We start from the raw sequence: 17,217 nt of genomic DNA, 5'->3' as shown, positions 1-17,217 counted from the left end.
TCTACTACTTATACTGATTCAGAGTCAATTTAGAGGGTTTATGATTATTTAAATGTTTCTAAACAAAAAAATCTACAACTGTATCATTCATCTCAATGATGATGTGTGTGTGTTTTTTCAAATGCAGACTAGCCCATGCCCAAGTTATTTTCTAAGACTAGGCTACTGAAAAAAATCCACATGTAGGCTACCTAAGCTATTCATGGGTTTCCATCAGGTCCCTTTCCACAGGTGTATTAATCAAGCACCATGCAGTCTCCATTGATAATCAAGGTGCTTGATTTTATACACCTGTGGAAAGGGACCTGAAACCCATGAACAGTCGAAGCCTGGCTTAGGCTATTTGCTTACAGGCCTATCACTCATCTCCAAGAGGCTTTGTGCTATGCCTTTTATACTGCCAGTGCACGTTGACATTAGAGATGTTTTTGTTAACAAAAACGATTATTCGTCTTAGAGGTGAAAAAAAAAACCCAACTCCAAACATTTAGGCTTCCGTCTGCATTGCCGAGACTCCAGCCACCCCTACAGTAGCCTACAGACTAGAGTCTAAACTCTGTCCCAGGGTCAGGTGTAATAAAATAAATACAATAGATAATCGATTATTTATGAATGGAGTAATGCGTAGCCAACGTACCTTTAATATATTCATAATTATCAGAAGACTTCGTACCTAAATGCTTTAAACGAAGCACACAAACGCATTTCTTCACCAAGAGAACCTCTTGAGACCGACTGACTTCAAACTACAAGGACACTGCATGAACGTGCACTTGAGGTGAAACGAAATGAGGAACACGAAACAAAACAAATCAACCTGTCAGTCAATCCACGGTTTTTCCTATACTGAATACATTGTTCGTTCATTCACATCATGGCAATAAGATATATCTGGAAATGCACTGAATTCGAAGCCCTATGCACACTGCAGATAGCATGGCACTTTAGCTTCTTTGGACTGTTTAACCTGACTTCTTCGAGCATTTAAAATGTCAATGGGCGGTAACAAAATGCTCTATCCAGAGCCACGCCTCTCGTTGTGGGAACGCGACCATCAGAGGTTGTTTTCCAGTGCTAGCCAATTAGCAACATAGCTAGCAGTGAATTTGTGTCTGGCGCGTTATCTGGTGATAGGTACAGTTTCCCTAATTTGTTTTGAACGAGTGAAGGAGTACGCATTCATTGGTGATATTAATGAACGATCTTTACGCATCGACTTGTTTTAAGAAAAAACGCAGTTTGGTCGGGACTTTGGTTCTTCGGATCGCAGTGTTGCGAGGTGAGTTTTCTTAGAATACTTGCTGCTGGCTAACTTTAGCTTGCGTATAAAACACTTCGCTGGAAAACTACGCAAGGAGTCTTTTGTGAAAACAGACATTACATGTAGTTACTGGCAAATAACAAAAAATCCAAATCTTGCTCTTGGCATCGAAGTGGGTGCATGTACATGGCAAGATGGTTCAGAGAGTGTTTCCCGTGTAATGTTAGCAATGAAGCTAACAGCTGTGCTAAGTTGGAAATGCGTTGCTAACTGACACATCTTGCAACAGAAGCTGGTTGGACGCATAAAACGGTGCTAGGTAGCTGACGTTAGCAATGACAGAAGCAATGCATGGATCAGTGAAAAAAAGTGTTCTCACGTTAAGTTGTTCGATGAGTCGAAAATTATTACTCAAGTGATGACTTTTTCTTTAAAGATACAATAGCGGATAGCTCTTGCAAGTTTTAGTGTGCCCAATGAAAACAAATTTTGTGCGCTATGAAACAGTTGGATGTTAACGTTAGCTATTCAGCTAGCTTTGTTGTTTCTTTGCTAACTAGGCAGCTAACGTTAGCCACGCACAAGACAGAATATTCCTATGGACGCCTGATGTGTGTGTTGGTTCAGAAATGCTAATGTTATTGTCGGGTCGACACATACAAACATTTAATTCACTAAGTCGGAATTTTTAACAGCATTTCAATCATTGTTTGCAAGACGTGCAAATAGCTTGTAGCTAGCTTATTTGCGTTACCCTTGATGGCTAGACGCTGTTTACATTCACCTCGAGTTCGGCGCTTGCGATGTGGTTGCCAGCTTTGCACAGGCCGCAAAGCAGAGGGGGAGGGGTGTGCAGACAAATGCATTCGGTGGTTTGACGATTTACTGTATCGTACCTTGCAAGCCTGTCTGTTTGTCTTTAGCATGTTATAACTTAATAAATTCAACTATAATGACTATACTAGTGAGTACATTGTACTATATCGACAGTTAATTTGATTTTACACCATAAGCTGCAGTCTCGTTATCTAACTTTTTGAAAACCCATAGCTAACATGCTAGCTAAATATGTAGTTGAGTTTGCGGAAGCGTACCAGTTAGCGTCGAGCAGGGCAAACCGCACGAGGATTCGCAATGTTATTAGTTAGCACAAGCGACAGTTATGCTAAGTATCAGTCGTGGTTGTTTTTCTTACACACAGAAGACCGAAAATAAAAGATTTGCTCCTCTGTTGCTGTCCACTTTGTTTTGAATCTGCAACTGCCAGTAGCGCCCTCAAATACGAATCGAAACGTCAAAACCATGTAAAAGAAATAATTTGATCACAGCGTAGGATAGCTAATGTTAAGGTTAAGCCAACGTTATTGTTAGCGTACGCTAGCTAACGTGTCTAACGGCAGGTAACGTTAACATGAATTATAGTATTACCACAAACTTATTCAAAATGATCTATGTAAAAATCATTTCAAGATGGTTTATTCTTTCGGTTAAGTGAAGGTCTTGGTTTGTCAAATCATAGGCAACCGTACCTTGCTAACTTTGACAGAAAAAAACGAGCGGGTCGACCAGCTCGGCATTTGGAAAGGTTTTATTGACGTTTTATATGTCGGAGCTAACGGTAGCTAGCATTCGGTCAGCTAACATTAATTGCACGAATGCAAATAGTCGTGACACAACCATCGGTACCGCTCTATGAACAAAATGACAGCTGTCAAATTACTCACACTCTTCCGCAGTATCTTATCAATGAAATATTCGGAGAAGTGGATATGATGCTCTATTTAGCTAACATTAATGTTATGTCTAACGTTAGCGTCTTAGCCATTTACCTGTAACTGTCAAGGATCATAACGTTACTTAAGTTTTATTAGAAAATCCTTTATGGAAACTTTTGTATCACGTGGCTGTGTTGTCAGTCATTTCTAGTTTTGTTTGGATACGAAGGGCTTTAATGTTAGCGTTAATTATATTGCTGGCTATAAGACATATAAACGGACAGTTAGCTTCATAGTTCTTCACATTATGAAATATCGGTTTCATTGTACCGTAACGTGGCATGCGTTAAGTTATTTTAAAATCAATATAGCCTAGTTTGTTGTTTTTCTCTGCTGTTGTATCAGTGAAACTGAAAACAACACAACACGTAGCTTCCATCTGTACTGCGGTTAACCCCTAGTGTGCCATCTTTAGATTTCACAGTTTGTAGAGCATGAGCACACCATGAAGCGGCGCTTGGAGGAACAGGACACAACTGTTTTTGCGTCTCAACAGCGTCGACTCCCTGGTAGTACTGACGGATTCCAACATCGTGTCCTAGCCCCAGCAACAGCTCTGTACGAGGCGGTTTCAGACAACATGCAACCGTCCTCTGGCATGCAGTATTCCGTCCCTCACGGGTATCAGGTATGCACTGCCAAGAGTCTAATGATCCATAGGTTAATATTGTTATGCTCCGTGTTGACTTTTTGAGGTATAAACTGAGTTATTCAGTTCCTGATAAGATACCCCACCATGCAAAGATACCAGGTTAGATTGTGTGGATATCATCTGTTTTTTCCCCCTGAATGAAAAATTGTCTCCTTACTTATATATAATGTTTTACTTAAGCATGTTTCCTCCTGTCATATTACAGCTGCATTATGGACATTGTTTGTAATCCTGTGTGTGTGTGTCTTTGTTCATTTCCCCTTAAGGTTCCAATGGCCCAGAGTTCAGGCAGTCATGGTCACACCAGTAGCCCGGCGGTCCACAGCGGGCCTCACCACCACACCCCTGCGGTCCATCCCCAGGGGCCTGCTGTGGGCCCAGCACCCCACCACGCTCCAGCCTCTTCAGCGCCTGCACAGGGCCAGCAGCAGTTCCAGAGACTCAAGGTTAGCTGATCAAACTTTTTCAAACTTTTCCTTCATTCCAAACTACACTGCACTGCACTTGCTAAATATCCTGTCTAATTGATTTACCCCGTCTTAGGTCGAGGATGCGCTGTCCTATTTGGACCAGGTGAAGTTACAATTTGGAAATCAGCCTCAAGTCTATAATGACTTTCTTGATATAATGAAGGAGTTCAAGTCTCAAAGGTCAGTTTGTGTCAGTGTTGGTACATATCTTGCATATCTATTACTATGATCACAGTCTGCATAGTTCTATCATTGTGCCTCACGTTTTCATTGGTTGTGTTTGTCCAGCATTGACACTCCAGGAGTCATCAGCAGAGTGTCACAGCTTTTCAAAGGCCACCCAGATCTTATCATGGGTTTCAACACTTTCTTGCCCCCTGGCTACAAGATCGAGGTGCAGACCAATGACCTGGTCAATGTGACCACCCCGGGTCAAATTCACCACATCACCCCCCATGGGATATCGGTGCAGAACATTCTGCCTCCGCCTCACCAGGCCCAGCCGCCTGTGCCCACCACCACCGCTGCCACCACAGTCACTGGTCAGCCAACTCCAGCCAAAATCAGCAAGGTGAGTAGCCAGCTTTAGTGCACTCTAATATTTTTATGGCCTTTGAGGAAAGGAAGCTGTTTGCAGAAATCCTTAAAAAAAACTTAGCCTTGCTTTTTGTGACCTGATCTTTTAAATCGTGAAATATTGCTGCTTACAGCCTGACAGTTTTATGATCCATTAGGAAGTGTCTGACCTGTATGTTTTTTTCCCCACAGCCCATGCAGTCTCCAGCCTTGACCCCGACCAGTCAGCCCAACCCGTCCATCCCTTCCTATGCGTCGCCGCGGTCGCCCTCAGTCCAGCCCCACACGCCAGTGAGCAGCACGCCAGCCAGTGCCCCGCCCCTACAGAACAACCAGCCGGTGGAGTTCAACCATGCCATCAACTACGTCAACAAGATCAAGAACCGCTTCCAAGGCCAGCCAGACATCTATAAGGCCTTCCTTGAGATCCTGCATACTTATCAGGTGAGGAACTTAGTAATAGTAATAAGTCTGCTCATAGAATGTTACCGTAATTTCCCAACTATTATTCTTTAGCTATGAGGTTAATACACAGGGACAGCTAATATGGTTTTGATTCTTTAAACATGTGTAAAACACCTGTCCTGTGGCTTATACACAATGGTACTAATACACAGGAAATTACTGTAGTTGACATCTTATTCAATCTTGGGAGATATTTATCAACGTTTTTAAATGTAACATGGCACATGGCATTTGCCACATTGAACTGCATTTATTTATTACTGTCTTTATTTCTGCATGACCTACTTGATCCTGATATCATATTTGATCTTCGCAGAAAGAGCAGCGCAATGCTAAGGAGGCTGGGGGGAACTACACTCCTGCACTCACAGAGCAGGAAGTCTATGCCCAAGTGGCCCGCCTCTTCAAGAACCAGGAGGATCTGCTCTCAGAGTTTGGCCAGTTCTTACCTGATGCCAACAGCTCGGCAGTGAGTAGTGCTCTTGCATATGCACCGCGCAGAATGTTTCGGTTGAAATGTTTGAAACATTTCCCCCCCCAGTTCATTAAAACGATTTTCCCCCCGCAGCTGCTGAGCAAGACGACTGCGGAGAAGGCGGAGTCGGTGAGGAATGATCATGGCGGAACAGTGAAGAGGCCCCAGCTGAACAACAAGCAAAGGTTCAGTCAGAATGGCTGTCAGATCAGAAGGCATGCTGGGCCCCCCTCAACTCCCCCTGTCAAGGTATGCAGCACGGTGCAGTTTCATTTAGCTAGGACTTTTAATGTTGCTCCTCATACCGAGTATAACTGCCCAATTAATTACACTGTTGGGTAAATAAAGCATTAGTTGCACTTTTAATCGTGATTGGGAACGTGATTGGGAGCTTGAGATTTGTTTATTTAACATTGTGAACATATTATAAACCTTTTCCTTTTTTTTGCAGAAGAAACCAAAGTATTTTGGGAAAGATCCTCAGTTGGCAGAGGCAAGCAAACTTGGTGGTGGAACAGAGTCTATGTTCTTTGAGAAGGTGAGTCATAACATATCTAACTTCAATTATTATAGCAAACAATTGTTTTTATTGCCAAAGAGCTGAATTTAATTGACCATTTTTATTGACGTAGGTTACTGGGTGAATGGAATTGAGAGTAATGGTGCATAACTTGTTTTTATTGAAAGGTGCGGAAAGCCTTGCGCAGCAATGAAGCCTATGAAAACTTCCTGCGTTGCCTGGTCCTCTTTAATCAGGAGGTTATCGCTCGAGCAGAGCTGGTCCAGCTGGTCGTTCCCTTCTTGGGGTGAGAGTCCAACAGTAGCATGTGTATACATGTGGCATTTCATGTGTATAAAGTGAATGCTATATTCAGGCTTTGGTGAACTGGTAAAGTGATTCTGTTCAGCTGGAGTAAACGCTCATAAATATTCCCCACAGGAAATTCCCAGAGCTCTTCACCTGGTTCAAAAACTTCCTGGGCTACAAAGAATCCACACACATCGAGAGCTTTCCCAAGGAGCGGGCCACCGAGGGCATCGCCATGGAGATAGATTATGCTTCCTGCAAGAGACTGGGCTCAAGTTACAGAGCATTGCCCAAGAGCTACCAGCAACCCAAATGCACAGGCAGGACCCCACTTTGTAAAGAGGTGAGCCAGGTTCAAAGACGATGAAGACTTCTTCTGTTCCCCTTGTCGTTTTGCAGCGTCAGAACAATGTTTGTTTGTTGTAACAATGTATCTCGTGACTGGTTTTAGGTGCTTAATGACACTTGGGTGTCATTCCCCTCCTGGTCTGAGGATTCTACTTTTGTGAGCTCCAAGAAGACCCAGTATGAAGAACACATATACAGATGTGAGGATGAGCGTTTTGAGGTAGGAACTCGATATTAAAATGATTTAAAAATGTATTAAGGAAGTATGTAAGTAAGAATAGCTATTCATCTTGACTTGTAATGAATGAACTTGTGAGGTATATTTTGAAGCAGATTTCAAAATGCTTATGGCTACGGCACTTTGAATTCCCATAGTTGGATGTGGTGCTCGAGACCAACCTGGCCACCATCCGTGTCCTGGAGAGTGTGCAGAAGAAGTTGTCCCGCATGTCTGCGGAGGAGCAGGCCAAGTTCAGGCTGGACAACACCATGGGTGGCACCTCCGAGGTGATTCACCGCAAGGCCATCCAGAGGATATATGGGGACAAGGCTCCGGACATCATCGACGGCCTCAAAAGGAACCCAGCAGTCTCCGTCCCCATTGTGCTGAAAAGGTGAGCTGGGTTTGCACGCGGACACCAAGACACTCACTGTTATGACTGAGTGCTACCACTGAAGTTCGTTTGGCAGCCAAAGCTAATTTGATACGGTGCAGACACTCCAGGCAGGCGTTGGGAAAATTGGACGGACACACACACACACACACACACACACAGAGAGAGACAGACAGTATCCTGTATACAGGTACTGTATAGAAAAGTTATGTTAAGCATTTTGGAATAGACTAGAGCCATAATATTATCTCCCAACAAGCAAATGCTTAGTATGTATACAAGTATGTACAGTAACAGTATGCAAAGCTTCAGACTGTGAGTTTTACCTTCTGCCCTTTACCCTGTGGTCATGTTTGCATACCAATTATGAAGTTTAGTTCCTTTTTCTTTTTCTTTTTTAAACGGTGGGTAACAACACCACACCACACTGCACTATGCTTATTGAAAGAGCCCTAAATAGCACAAAGTGGCCACCAGGGAGGGATTTCAGCGAGCGCTCTGGTGGTATGTTTGATTTCGTGTGTGCGTATCGTTTCATCTTCTTTGTGCTTGTTCCCAGGCTAAAGATAAAAGAAGAGGAATGGCGGGAAGCCCAGAGAGGCTTTAATAAGATCTGGAGGGAGCAGAACGAGAAGTATTACCTGAAGTCTCTCGACCACCAGGGCATCAACTTCAAACAGAACGACACAAAGGTGTTCCGCTCCAAAACGCTGCTCAATGAGATCGAGACTTTGTACGATGAGGTAAGAGCGCGCATTTGAAACGCCTCACTTGGCAGGAGATGTTTTCCCACTTTGTGATGTCATTTATAAACTGTCAGGAAGTTGGTCTGCAGAGAACGGAAGGCCCCAACAAAGCTACTGCCAGGCTTTTTTTGTCATTGTCAGGGTGCATTAGAACAGAGATTGCCTGGAAAATAGCCATTATGTTTGAGATGCTGTCAGTTTATGTATGAATTCATTTGTGCTCGTCTCAACAAAAGAAGTGTCTGTGTCTGAAAGTATTTTAGGAATGTTTATAGGTGTAGAAAATTGTACCTTTTGGCTAGACCGTTTCAGTGCTCCTGTTGTGTTTGATAGACTTCTTGCTAGCTTCCATTCAACAGCATACACTCAGTTTCATTTAGCCCTCATAATCTTGAGACCATTCCATTGAACGCGTAGACTAATCTCGTCTCCTCCCTCCCCCCCCCCCCCCAGCGGCAGGAGCAGGCGTCCGAGGAGGGCGGCCCCACTCCCCCCCCCACCGGGCCGCACATGACCCTGCCCTACGAGGACGGCCAGATCCTGGAGGACGCCGCCGGCCTCATCATCCACCACGTGAAGCGGCAGGCCGGCATCCAGAAGGACGACAAGCACAAGATCAAGCAGGTCATCTACCACTTCCTGCCCGACATGCTCTTCGCGCGCCGCGTCGAGCTCTCGGACGCGGAGGAGGAAGAGGAGGAGGAGGAAGAGGAGGACGGCGAGGCGGGAGAAGACGGCAACGCCGCCACCAAGCGGCCCAACGGCACGGCGGCGTCCGGCGGCGGTCAGCGCTCCAAGCTGCTGTTCGGCGGGAGCAGCGCGGCCGCCCAGCGGGGCTCCGGCAGCGGCAGCGACGAGGCCTACAACCTGCTCTACGCCAACAACAACTGGTACGTGTTCCTGCGGCTGCACCAGATCCTGTGCGCGCGCCTGCTGCGCATCTTCAACCAGGCGGAGCGGCAGATCGGCGAGGACTCGCACGAGCGCGCCTGGGAGCGCGAGGTGCTCGGCCTGCGCCGAGAGAAGGGCGACAGTCCCGCCATCCAGCTGCGCCTCAAAGAGCCCAGTAAGTCACACGCACGCTTCGCTTTCTGTTGCTCAGCATGGACAGCGGAGAAACTCTTAGTCTTAACTGTTAGTTGTTGCAGAGAGAGAAAAATATAGATTTGGCCACTGGGGTGCACTGTAGAACAGATATGTTAATGTAAATGAAATTCTTAGGTTCATTACCATGTTCTAGGTTTATTACTATATGCTATGTGTGTGGCTTGTCATTAGCTTGTCAACGTAGCTGGCATTTCATTAAGAATTGAAATGTCAAGAATGTCATTTTTTCATTGTAAATGTGAGCATGTTGCATTGTGAAGTGTGAAAGGTATGCCAGTGCAGCAGGGCTTGAGAACTGACCGTGTCTCTTCCTGCCTCAAGTGGACATGGAGGTGGACGAGTACTACCAGGCCTTCCTGGAGATGGTGCGCAACCTGCTGGACGGCAACATGGAGGCGTCCCAGTACGAGGACTCGCTGAGGGAGATGTTCACCATCCACGCCTACATCGCTTTCACCATGGACAAGCTCATCCAGAGCATCGTCAGGCAGGTGAGTGTCGCTGCGTTCGCCTCTCTGCCCAACTGGCGTTCATGTGGACCTTGCATGCAAAGGCTGTTGTGTCTGTGAATGGGGGGGAAACAGGGCATCACAAATGGACACTTTTGCTGTTTTTTTTTTTTTTTAAGATTATTTTTTTGGGCTTTTTATGCCTTTAATCGGACAGGACAGTAGAGAGAATGACAGGAAGCGAGTGGGAGAGAGAGCTGGGGTGGGATCCGGAAAGGACCACGGGGCGGGAATCGAACCCGGGTCGCCGGCGTACGGTGCAGGTGCCCCAGCCAGTTGAGCCACGGCTGGGGCCTAACACTTTTGCTGTTTGAGTGTTGAGAGGTCTGTGTGGTGTGTTGCTGACCGGTGCATCTCCTCCCCCTTCCTCCAGCTCCAGCACATCGTGAGCGATGAGATCTGCGTGCAGGTGACGGAGCTGTACCTGGGCGAGTGTGCCAACCGCGCCACCGGCGGCCCGCTGGCCAGCCAGAGCTCGCGCAGCGCCGCCGAGGCCACCTACCAGCGCAAGGCCGAGCAGCTCATGTCCGACGAGAACTGCTTCAAGGTAGCGCTTCCCACCGCCCACTCACCACCGCCTCCTCCCTCAGCCCACACTGTGCACTCACGCAGCTGCTTCAAAGCTGTTTTTTGGCTGCTTGTGAGTTTAGTCGAGGTCCGGTTTTCTGTTCTGGTCACAAACTCTTCATAGTGGCTTTTTGATTTGCATTGGAAAACCAACTTGTTGCAATTATTCTTCCATTACAAATGGAAGGCATTTGACAAATGCCATTTTGGCAGGAAGCCAACAGGGAACTTAAGTACATGGAAACCTTGCTTGTAATTTATCCTTGTTAACATTCAGTGATTGATTTTCTAAACACCGTCTGGTAGAAAATCCAGAACGGTTGCCACTGGAAGGAAAACAAACTGTAACCAGAGTAACATTACCTGAAATCAGCCATGTATCAAAATGGTCTAAATAGCGATAGATTTACACTGTGCATCTAGTAGGATCACTCCACCCAGAACCAAATAAAGACAAAGACTGTGCCATGCTAACAAGCTATACAGACCCTTGTGGCCTCCCTTCCAAGAGTGACGTTGACTTGTGTTTTGTGGTGCAGTTGAACTTCCAGAAGAGCAGAGGGAATATTCAGCTGGCCGTGGAGCTCCTGGACACGGAGGAGGACAACTCGGACGAACCCGCCGAGGCAGAGGTAAAGGATACCGCCGTGCGCCCGCCCACACAGACATGTCCTTGCGACTCTTCCAAAACAGTCGCCGTGCTGGTAGTGGTTTTGGTTGAAGTTGGACACGCCTCCTGACTGGAAGTTAGGAATGCTCAGGTGCAGGCAGGCATGCTTGCTGTCTAAAGCTGACACACGTGGCTTGTGCAAACAAGATCCGTACACAGCCACATGGGTGTGCTCAGTACAGAAATGAACACTAAAGAAAATAATTACATATTGTTTGATTGGTCTCATTTGTTTCGCCACTCAGACTAATCGACCATGTATGAATGCTTACATGTTAGCTTGATCATGACCACAGATCTGTTGCAGATGAGGCTTGGTGCAGGTGCACTGCTGTTGTGCTTCACGAGCATGCAGTGTTTTTGACCAGTTTTCCTCTGGCTCTGTTCTTTTGCAGCGCTGGTCAGACTACGTGGACCGTTACCTGAACTCGGACTCCACCTCCCCTGAGCTCCGGGAGCACCTCGCTCAGAAGCCTGTGTTCCTCCCCAGGTGAGGCTCCCTCTCCTTGTGCCAGTCTTCAGAAGGCGCAACCCCCCCTATACCCCGTTCCCCCCCCCCCCCCCCCTTACCACCCCCCACCCACAGTAGACAAATAAATAGTCTGAATCCCTCTTTTGCTTGTTTGTTTGTTTGTTTGTTTGTTTATATCTCCCAGTGCTTTCCACAGTCCCCTCTTAGTCTGTTTTTAGCTGCACACTCTGTCCTTTTCATACCTTTTGCGAGAGGAATGTCAGAGAGTCGAGTGTGGAGGATTTGTACGAGCTGTCTGACAGAGTCGTAGTATTACAACCTTTTAAGTTCAAAGACAATGTCCAGTGGTCATTTTGTGGGTTTGTGTCTCACCTTTCTTTTTTGAGGCACTTTTTTTGTCCTGTTCCTTTTTTTTTTGTTCCATGTCTCGACAGCATCCACTCCAAAAACTAAGCTGCAGACCAGGCCCCCCTGTCATTTTGATTGCACTTTATTAGAGCACGTACTCCACAACGGGGGACTTATTTATTTATGCATCTGCTCAGGGGATGGGACAAAACAAAACTCACCATGTTTGTGAAATCTTCCACTCTGTACGTGTGTGTAAAATTTGTTTTTGTTTGTTATTTTTTCCCAAAGATTGTACTGGTGGGGGATCATTATTTATTTGAGATTTTTAAAAGTCCACAGAGAAGTGATTTTTACTCTTTTATTATTTTATGTCATTCAGTGGTTTAAAAAAGGACGACCATTATGATGGGGTCAGTGATGGGGAAGTTGTAATGCTGATAATTTTTTTAAGTTGACTTTTGCATTTCTATGCTGTCTCCTGACAAGGATTTGCAGGATAATCAATCATGGGTGCTGTGGAGGACAGCCTCAATTTCTTTGGGCCTCAAATACCGTGACTTACTTACTTTTTGTTTTTTTGGTGGGTGGGGGGATTAAAACTTTTTAATCAAGGGCTTGATGAGAATTGAATGCTCTGCATTCAGCTAAAAAGTCCGAGAGATGTTGTGTTTGCGAGCCCAGGATGTTTTTGTTCACTCTCTATCTCATTAGTACCCTTTTTATATATCCATGTAATTCTTTTCATATGAGGCATTCTGTATGTGACTTATTTAATCCGTGTTTAGACTCGTTTTGTAAAGTTATAAATGTTTTGTGATCTTAAAGATTTATGTCAATGAAACTGCATCAGACATTGTGTATAAAAGGTATCAAAGACAGACTGCTCTCCAGATGAAGATTTCTCTCTTTTTTTTTCCTTTTTTTTCTTTTGTTTGTTTGTTGTGGGTTAGAATGACCAGCTTGCTGAGTGATAACTGCCATGGTCTGTCATGCCCTACCTGACCTGTATTTGAGAGAGGGGCTTGTCAATAAATGCTGGTCAAATTGTATTCTCAAAAATGTGCGTGTATTTCTTTCCAGAGGTTTGAGAGCATTGCATGGGGTTGGTTCTGATTTCTGGGCTTCGGTGTAAACCAGAGTGTCAAACGTCAAGCCTGTGTGTTTACCTGTCTCGACTTCCATTGATTTTTTTGCATGCTCCCCACAAGCTGTACATCCATAGAACTTGAAGCTTGGCTGTCCTGACATCTGGAACCCATCTTGATATTTTTTTTTCTTCTCTTTTTTTAATTTAATTTTAATTTGTTTTACTTTATTGTTTTCACTCGACAAATTGACCAGTAGTTGGGTATTTTCATTGTTATGTACTTCTGATAGTGTTTCCTCTCCTCCCCATTTCTCATGTGTATTTTTATATTAACTCATTAGCAAGACTGCTGCAGTCGGTACAGATTATCAGCACATGGTTTATTTTGTTTGCTCTGCTCCACTATTTGCTCCCAGCAATGGGGAAACCTAAGTGGCTTCATGTAATTTCTCAAGTCCTCCATTGCATGGTCATAATGGTTTTTTATAAACAATTTAAAGTATTTTTCACAAAATTCAACAAAATTATGCCAACTCGTATCCTGGCTTGTTGACCTTTTTGCAGCAATGTAAAAAAGTATTTGCTAATTTTTTTAATAAATAATTGGCTAGTTTACAGTGGAGCCCTGAATGCAAAATAAGATTCATGGTTTCAGTCCCCGCTCACCTGCGGTAAGTACACATTTAATTTAGTTTTCATGAAAAGCGGGGATGTCAAATTGCATTTTTAAAAATGCTTGTGAATCTGGAGTTAGCTTGATTTAGGATATTTTTTACATTGTGCCAAGGGTGTGTATATTAATTTGATTAAAAAAACAAACTGCCTCTTGGGCAAACAAAAACATACAGATGCACTTCAAAAAACGATTGTAGAACAAAATGCCTTAGCTAATTGTTTTTTTCCCCCCCTTAATATGTCTATACTCTAGGAACAGCAGAGCTTTGGTACTTGGAACAGACACTCATACTGGCTGATGTAAAGTAGAGAGCAAAGGGTATTTGCTGAGCTCAAGAACTCATCCTCTGGCTGTTTTTTTCTTTTTTTTTTAATGTCTGTAATCCCTCTCCATAAGGAACCTGCGGAGGATCCGTAAGTGCCAGCGTGGTCAGGAGATGCAGGAGCGGGAGGCCAAGGAGGCTGCGAAGAAGTCCGCCGAGACGGCCGACAGCATGAATATGGAGTGCATGTTCAAGCTCAACTCCTACAAGATGGTGTATGTCTTCAAGTCAGAGGATTACATGTACCGGCGCACTGCCTTGCTCCGAGCCCACCAGGTAAAATGCAATTATGTGTGCTTTGGGTTTCATTTAAAAACAAAAAAAAACTTTAAACTCCTAAACCTTTAAGATCACAAACCTCCAAATAAATATAATTATCTGAGAGAAACAGCCGGTGCACTTTCTCTTACCTTTAAACTATGGCACTCTTTTGAGTAAAAGTGTGCAGTGCACTGTATTTACATCAAATTGATTAAGAAATCTGACTATTCTAAATAGCTAGTGTGTGAGCAGCTGTGTGTGCCCAATTACTGATTGTGTGTGTGTGTGTGTGTGTGTGTGTGTGTGTGTTTTTAACAGTCTCATGAGCGGGTGAGCACTCGCCTGCACCAGCGGTTCCAGGCGTGGCTGGACAAGTGGCGGAAGGAGCATGTGACGTCCGAGATGGCTACCGACAACCGCAAGTGGCTGATGGGTGAGGGCCGCGAGGGTCTGCTGTTGCCCTGCAAAACCACCTGCCACCCCGAGGTGCTGCACTTCGTGGGCATCAACAAGTACCGCGTGAAGTACACCTCACCGTGAGCCACAGCCTGCCGCAGAGGGGCAGCATTTTTAACAACGAAAAAAACAAAAATTTTATGGATGTGAAGTATTAGGAAGTTTTATGAACTCAAGTTACACATTTATTTCTGTATTTTCAGTTTCTTTTTTGGTTTTGTTATTTCCTTTTTTTTTTTTTTTACGTTGGAACTTCGATGGCAGGCTTTTTGGAGGGAGGGGCGGTGGGGGTAGAGCCAGGGTGTCAGGGGGGAACAGACTTTTACAACCTGTTGTTTTGGAATCTCCCTAAAAACTCCAAAACTAATTCAATCGATGGGTCCACTGCACCGTGCTGGAGGGGTTGGCCTCCTGTATCTTTTGATTGTGATTGTGACGCTACACGAATGAAGTGCAACTTAAGTACCAGCTCTTCGGGGGGGCAGCGGCCACCTGCTGCGTGCACCTCAGCACTTCTAAAGGACACTTCACCATCAGAACACACGCGACTTCCACAGGCAGACTTGTCCATCACTCCTCCAGACTCATGGTGTTACTGAGTGGCTTTTCCTTTCATTTATTTTTGTACATAGTTCTTCTTGAGGGAGAGAGAGAGAGGAAATGTAGATTAGCAATACTATATCTAAAAACGAGAGGTTCCGACAAGCTGCCTGTTTGGAGAGCAAAGGTCAAAGAGACGGCATTTTCTTCTTTATTGTCTGTAGTCCCACATCGCAAATGCTGATGGGGGGGAATGAGCTGTATGCACTGTTTTGTTTCATTGTAACAGCATTTTTTGTATGTATGTATGTATGTATGTGTGTGTGTGTGTGCGTGTGTGTGTCTGTCAGATCATGCTACAGTCTCAACTTTGTGAAGCTATGTAGAGGCTGTGATTTCTAAATCAAACTCTCGCAAATCTCTTGCCGCCCTCGTGCAGATGTCTTTAGTTACTGTCAGTGTCCCATGCCAATCAACCAGCGCAAACATGCCAACCAAGAACAAAACAGATAGAAAAGCTACAGGCTGCTGCCCCCGTGTAAATAACTTGTACATAGACCCAACTGTTTATATCAGACTTTCATTTCAAAGTAGTAGACCCTAACTGACCGACTGTGGATATCTTGGAGATGTGGCTAAGGCTGGTAAAGTATGTACAATGAAAGATCATTTATTAGCATTTTTACCAAAGGGAGATTTGTTATTTGTCTGGTCTTTTCCTTTTTCCTCTTTTACTGTATTGTCACGTAAATGTTCCTTTGAAAGCATAGAGAAAAAAAGTCCAGCATTTTTTAAATGCAAGTTTTATAGAATGCCTTTTCATTCAATTTCTAAAATCCTGTTTTTATTCGAAGCACTGACACCACTAACATTTTAAATTCTTAGCATCTTATGGTGTAGAGCTAAGAAAGTCCTTCTGTACCCTCCAGATCTATATATATATAAACATACATATATATATATATGTGTGTAACATGTTTAAAAAAAAAAAGGAAAAAGAAAAAGCAGGCTGACTAGCTCACTGTGGAGATCGATTACTGCAATGGAGGCATGTCTTTATGTGCAAATGTATTGCCCTTTCATTCATTTCATTGTTGTTTATTAAATAAAGTGAAATTGTAGTAGTTGACTTTGGCTCCATGTTTGTTGTGGCGTGAGACTTGTGATTGTCACCACATTAGTTTGATGTTCAGCCACCGTGACCATACTCACACCAGACACCCATACAAATCCTATGTGTGCCACAGTGCATTCATAGTGGCTTTACTTGGAGTAGTTTTTAATTATAGATTATAGAGGTATTTTCAACAGTTTGGCAGCTCCTTAATGGCTGAGACTTTCCACTTTGATGAATATTGGCTGAAATTGGATTTCCTCCCTTATGTAAGACTTTGCCTCTGGCAAACTGCCAACAGGTTTATTTGTCATTTGACATTGACTTCCAAAAGCTTGAATTTCGTTGAGCACTTTTGCCACCTACTACAATTAGAGCTTGATGGCTCTAGCAGTAAAATGACTTGAAAGGATCCCACCCCCGTTATTGCAACATAGCGCTTATGTCAAGAAAATTCATAGATTTTTTCCCAGACACTCAGTCAGTACTCTTACCTCATTGTGGCAACAAGATTTACACACTTCCCTTCCCCCGTATGAGAAACACTTCCTCCACAGAAGCACTTTACTATTCAGCTGAACACCTCTCTGCCACCTTATCCTTCCATTTTCCTTTCTCAACACAACTGCAGTTTCATAGGAAAAAGCTCAGATAATCTATTTACATTCTTCAGACATACCGGTAATCAATATCTTTTTTGAAATGCCTTGATGCTTTACTTTGGAGCAGCTCAATCATTTGTGTTGAGGTCTTAAAGGGACACTTCACCGATTAGCATTAAGCTTTGTATCTTTAGAAAACCAGTCATGTTTTTGAATGGTTGTGCATCATTCCCTCAGTTTGCCTTGAGATGGGAGAAATACGGATTTCAATGAAACCCATGAGTAGAACATCC

General features: G+C 44.2%; 1 protein-coding gene across 2 annotated transcripts; it reads left to right on the top strand.

Annotated features, from left to right (window-relative positions):
• The first annotated feature begins 1,044 nt into the window (after positions 1–1,044).
• LOC134095141 (paired amphipathic helix protein Sin3a-like) lies at positions 1,045–16,337 on the top strand. Of its 2 annotated transcripts, none has more exons than XM_062548517.1 (21): positions 1,045–1,279; positions 3,452–3,664; positions 3,955–4,134; positions 4,232–4,338; positions 4,447–4,729; positions 4,927–5,178; positions 5,516–5,668; positions 5,768–5,923; positions 6,126–6,212; positions 6,362–6,480; positions 6,615–6,825; positions 6,934–7,050; positions 7,206–7,444; positions 8,004–8,187; positions 8,644–9,256; positions 9,619–9,788; positions 10,180–10,353; positions 10,913–11,005; positions 11,439–11,533; positions 14,026–14,227; positions 14,531–16,337. In XM_062548517.1, exons 2-21 carry the CDS (start codon positions 3,482–3,484, stop codon positions 14,750–14,752), a joined length of 3,840 nt encoding a protein of 1,279 aa, XP_062404501.1. In that variant the 5' UTR covers positions 1,045–1,279; positions 3,452–3,481; the 3' UTR covers positions 14,753–16,337. The 2 variants fall into 2 exon arrangements, with proteins under 2 accessions (XP_062404501.1, XP_062404499.1); XM_062548515.1 differs by having other exon boundaries at positions 5,741–5,923.
• The last annotated feature ends 880 nt before the right edge of the window (positions 16,338–17,217 follow it).

This window comes from Sardina pilchardus, chromosome 11 (genome assembly GCF_963854185.1).
Source record: "Sardina pilchardus chromosome 11, fSarPil1.1, whole genome shotgun sequence".
Lineage (NCBI taxonomy): Eukaryota > Metazoa > Chordata > Actinopteri > Clupeiformes > Clupeidae > Sardina > Sardina pilchardus.
The sequence above is the reverse complement of the archived record's forward strand: the minus strand, read 5'-3'. Positions and strand labels throughout refer to the sequence as shown.

What these genes read in the sequence shown, in the direction of transcription:
- LOC134095141 (XM_062548515.1), top strand. Translation starts at nt 3,482, where the DNA reads ATGAAGCGGCGCTTGGAGGAACAGGACACAACTGTTTTTGCGTCTCAA. An exon ending in GTCCCCATTGTGCTGAAAAG is followed by an intron (nt 7,445 to 8,003) that starts GTGAGCTGGGTT and finishes GCTTGTTCCCAG; the next exon opens with GCTAAAGATAAAAGAAGAGG. An exon ending in ACGAACCCGCCGAGGCAGAG is followed by an intron (nt 11,006 to 11,438) that starts GTAAAGGATACC and finishes GTTCTTTTGCAG; the next exon opens with CGCTGGTCAGACTACGTGGA.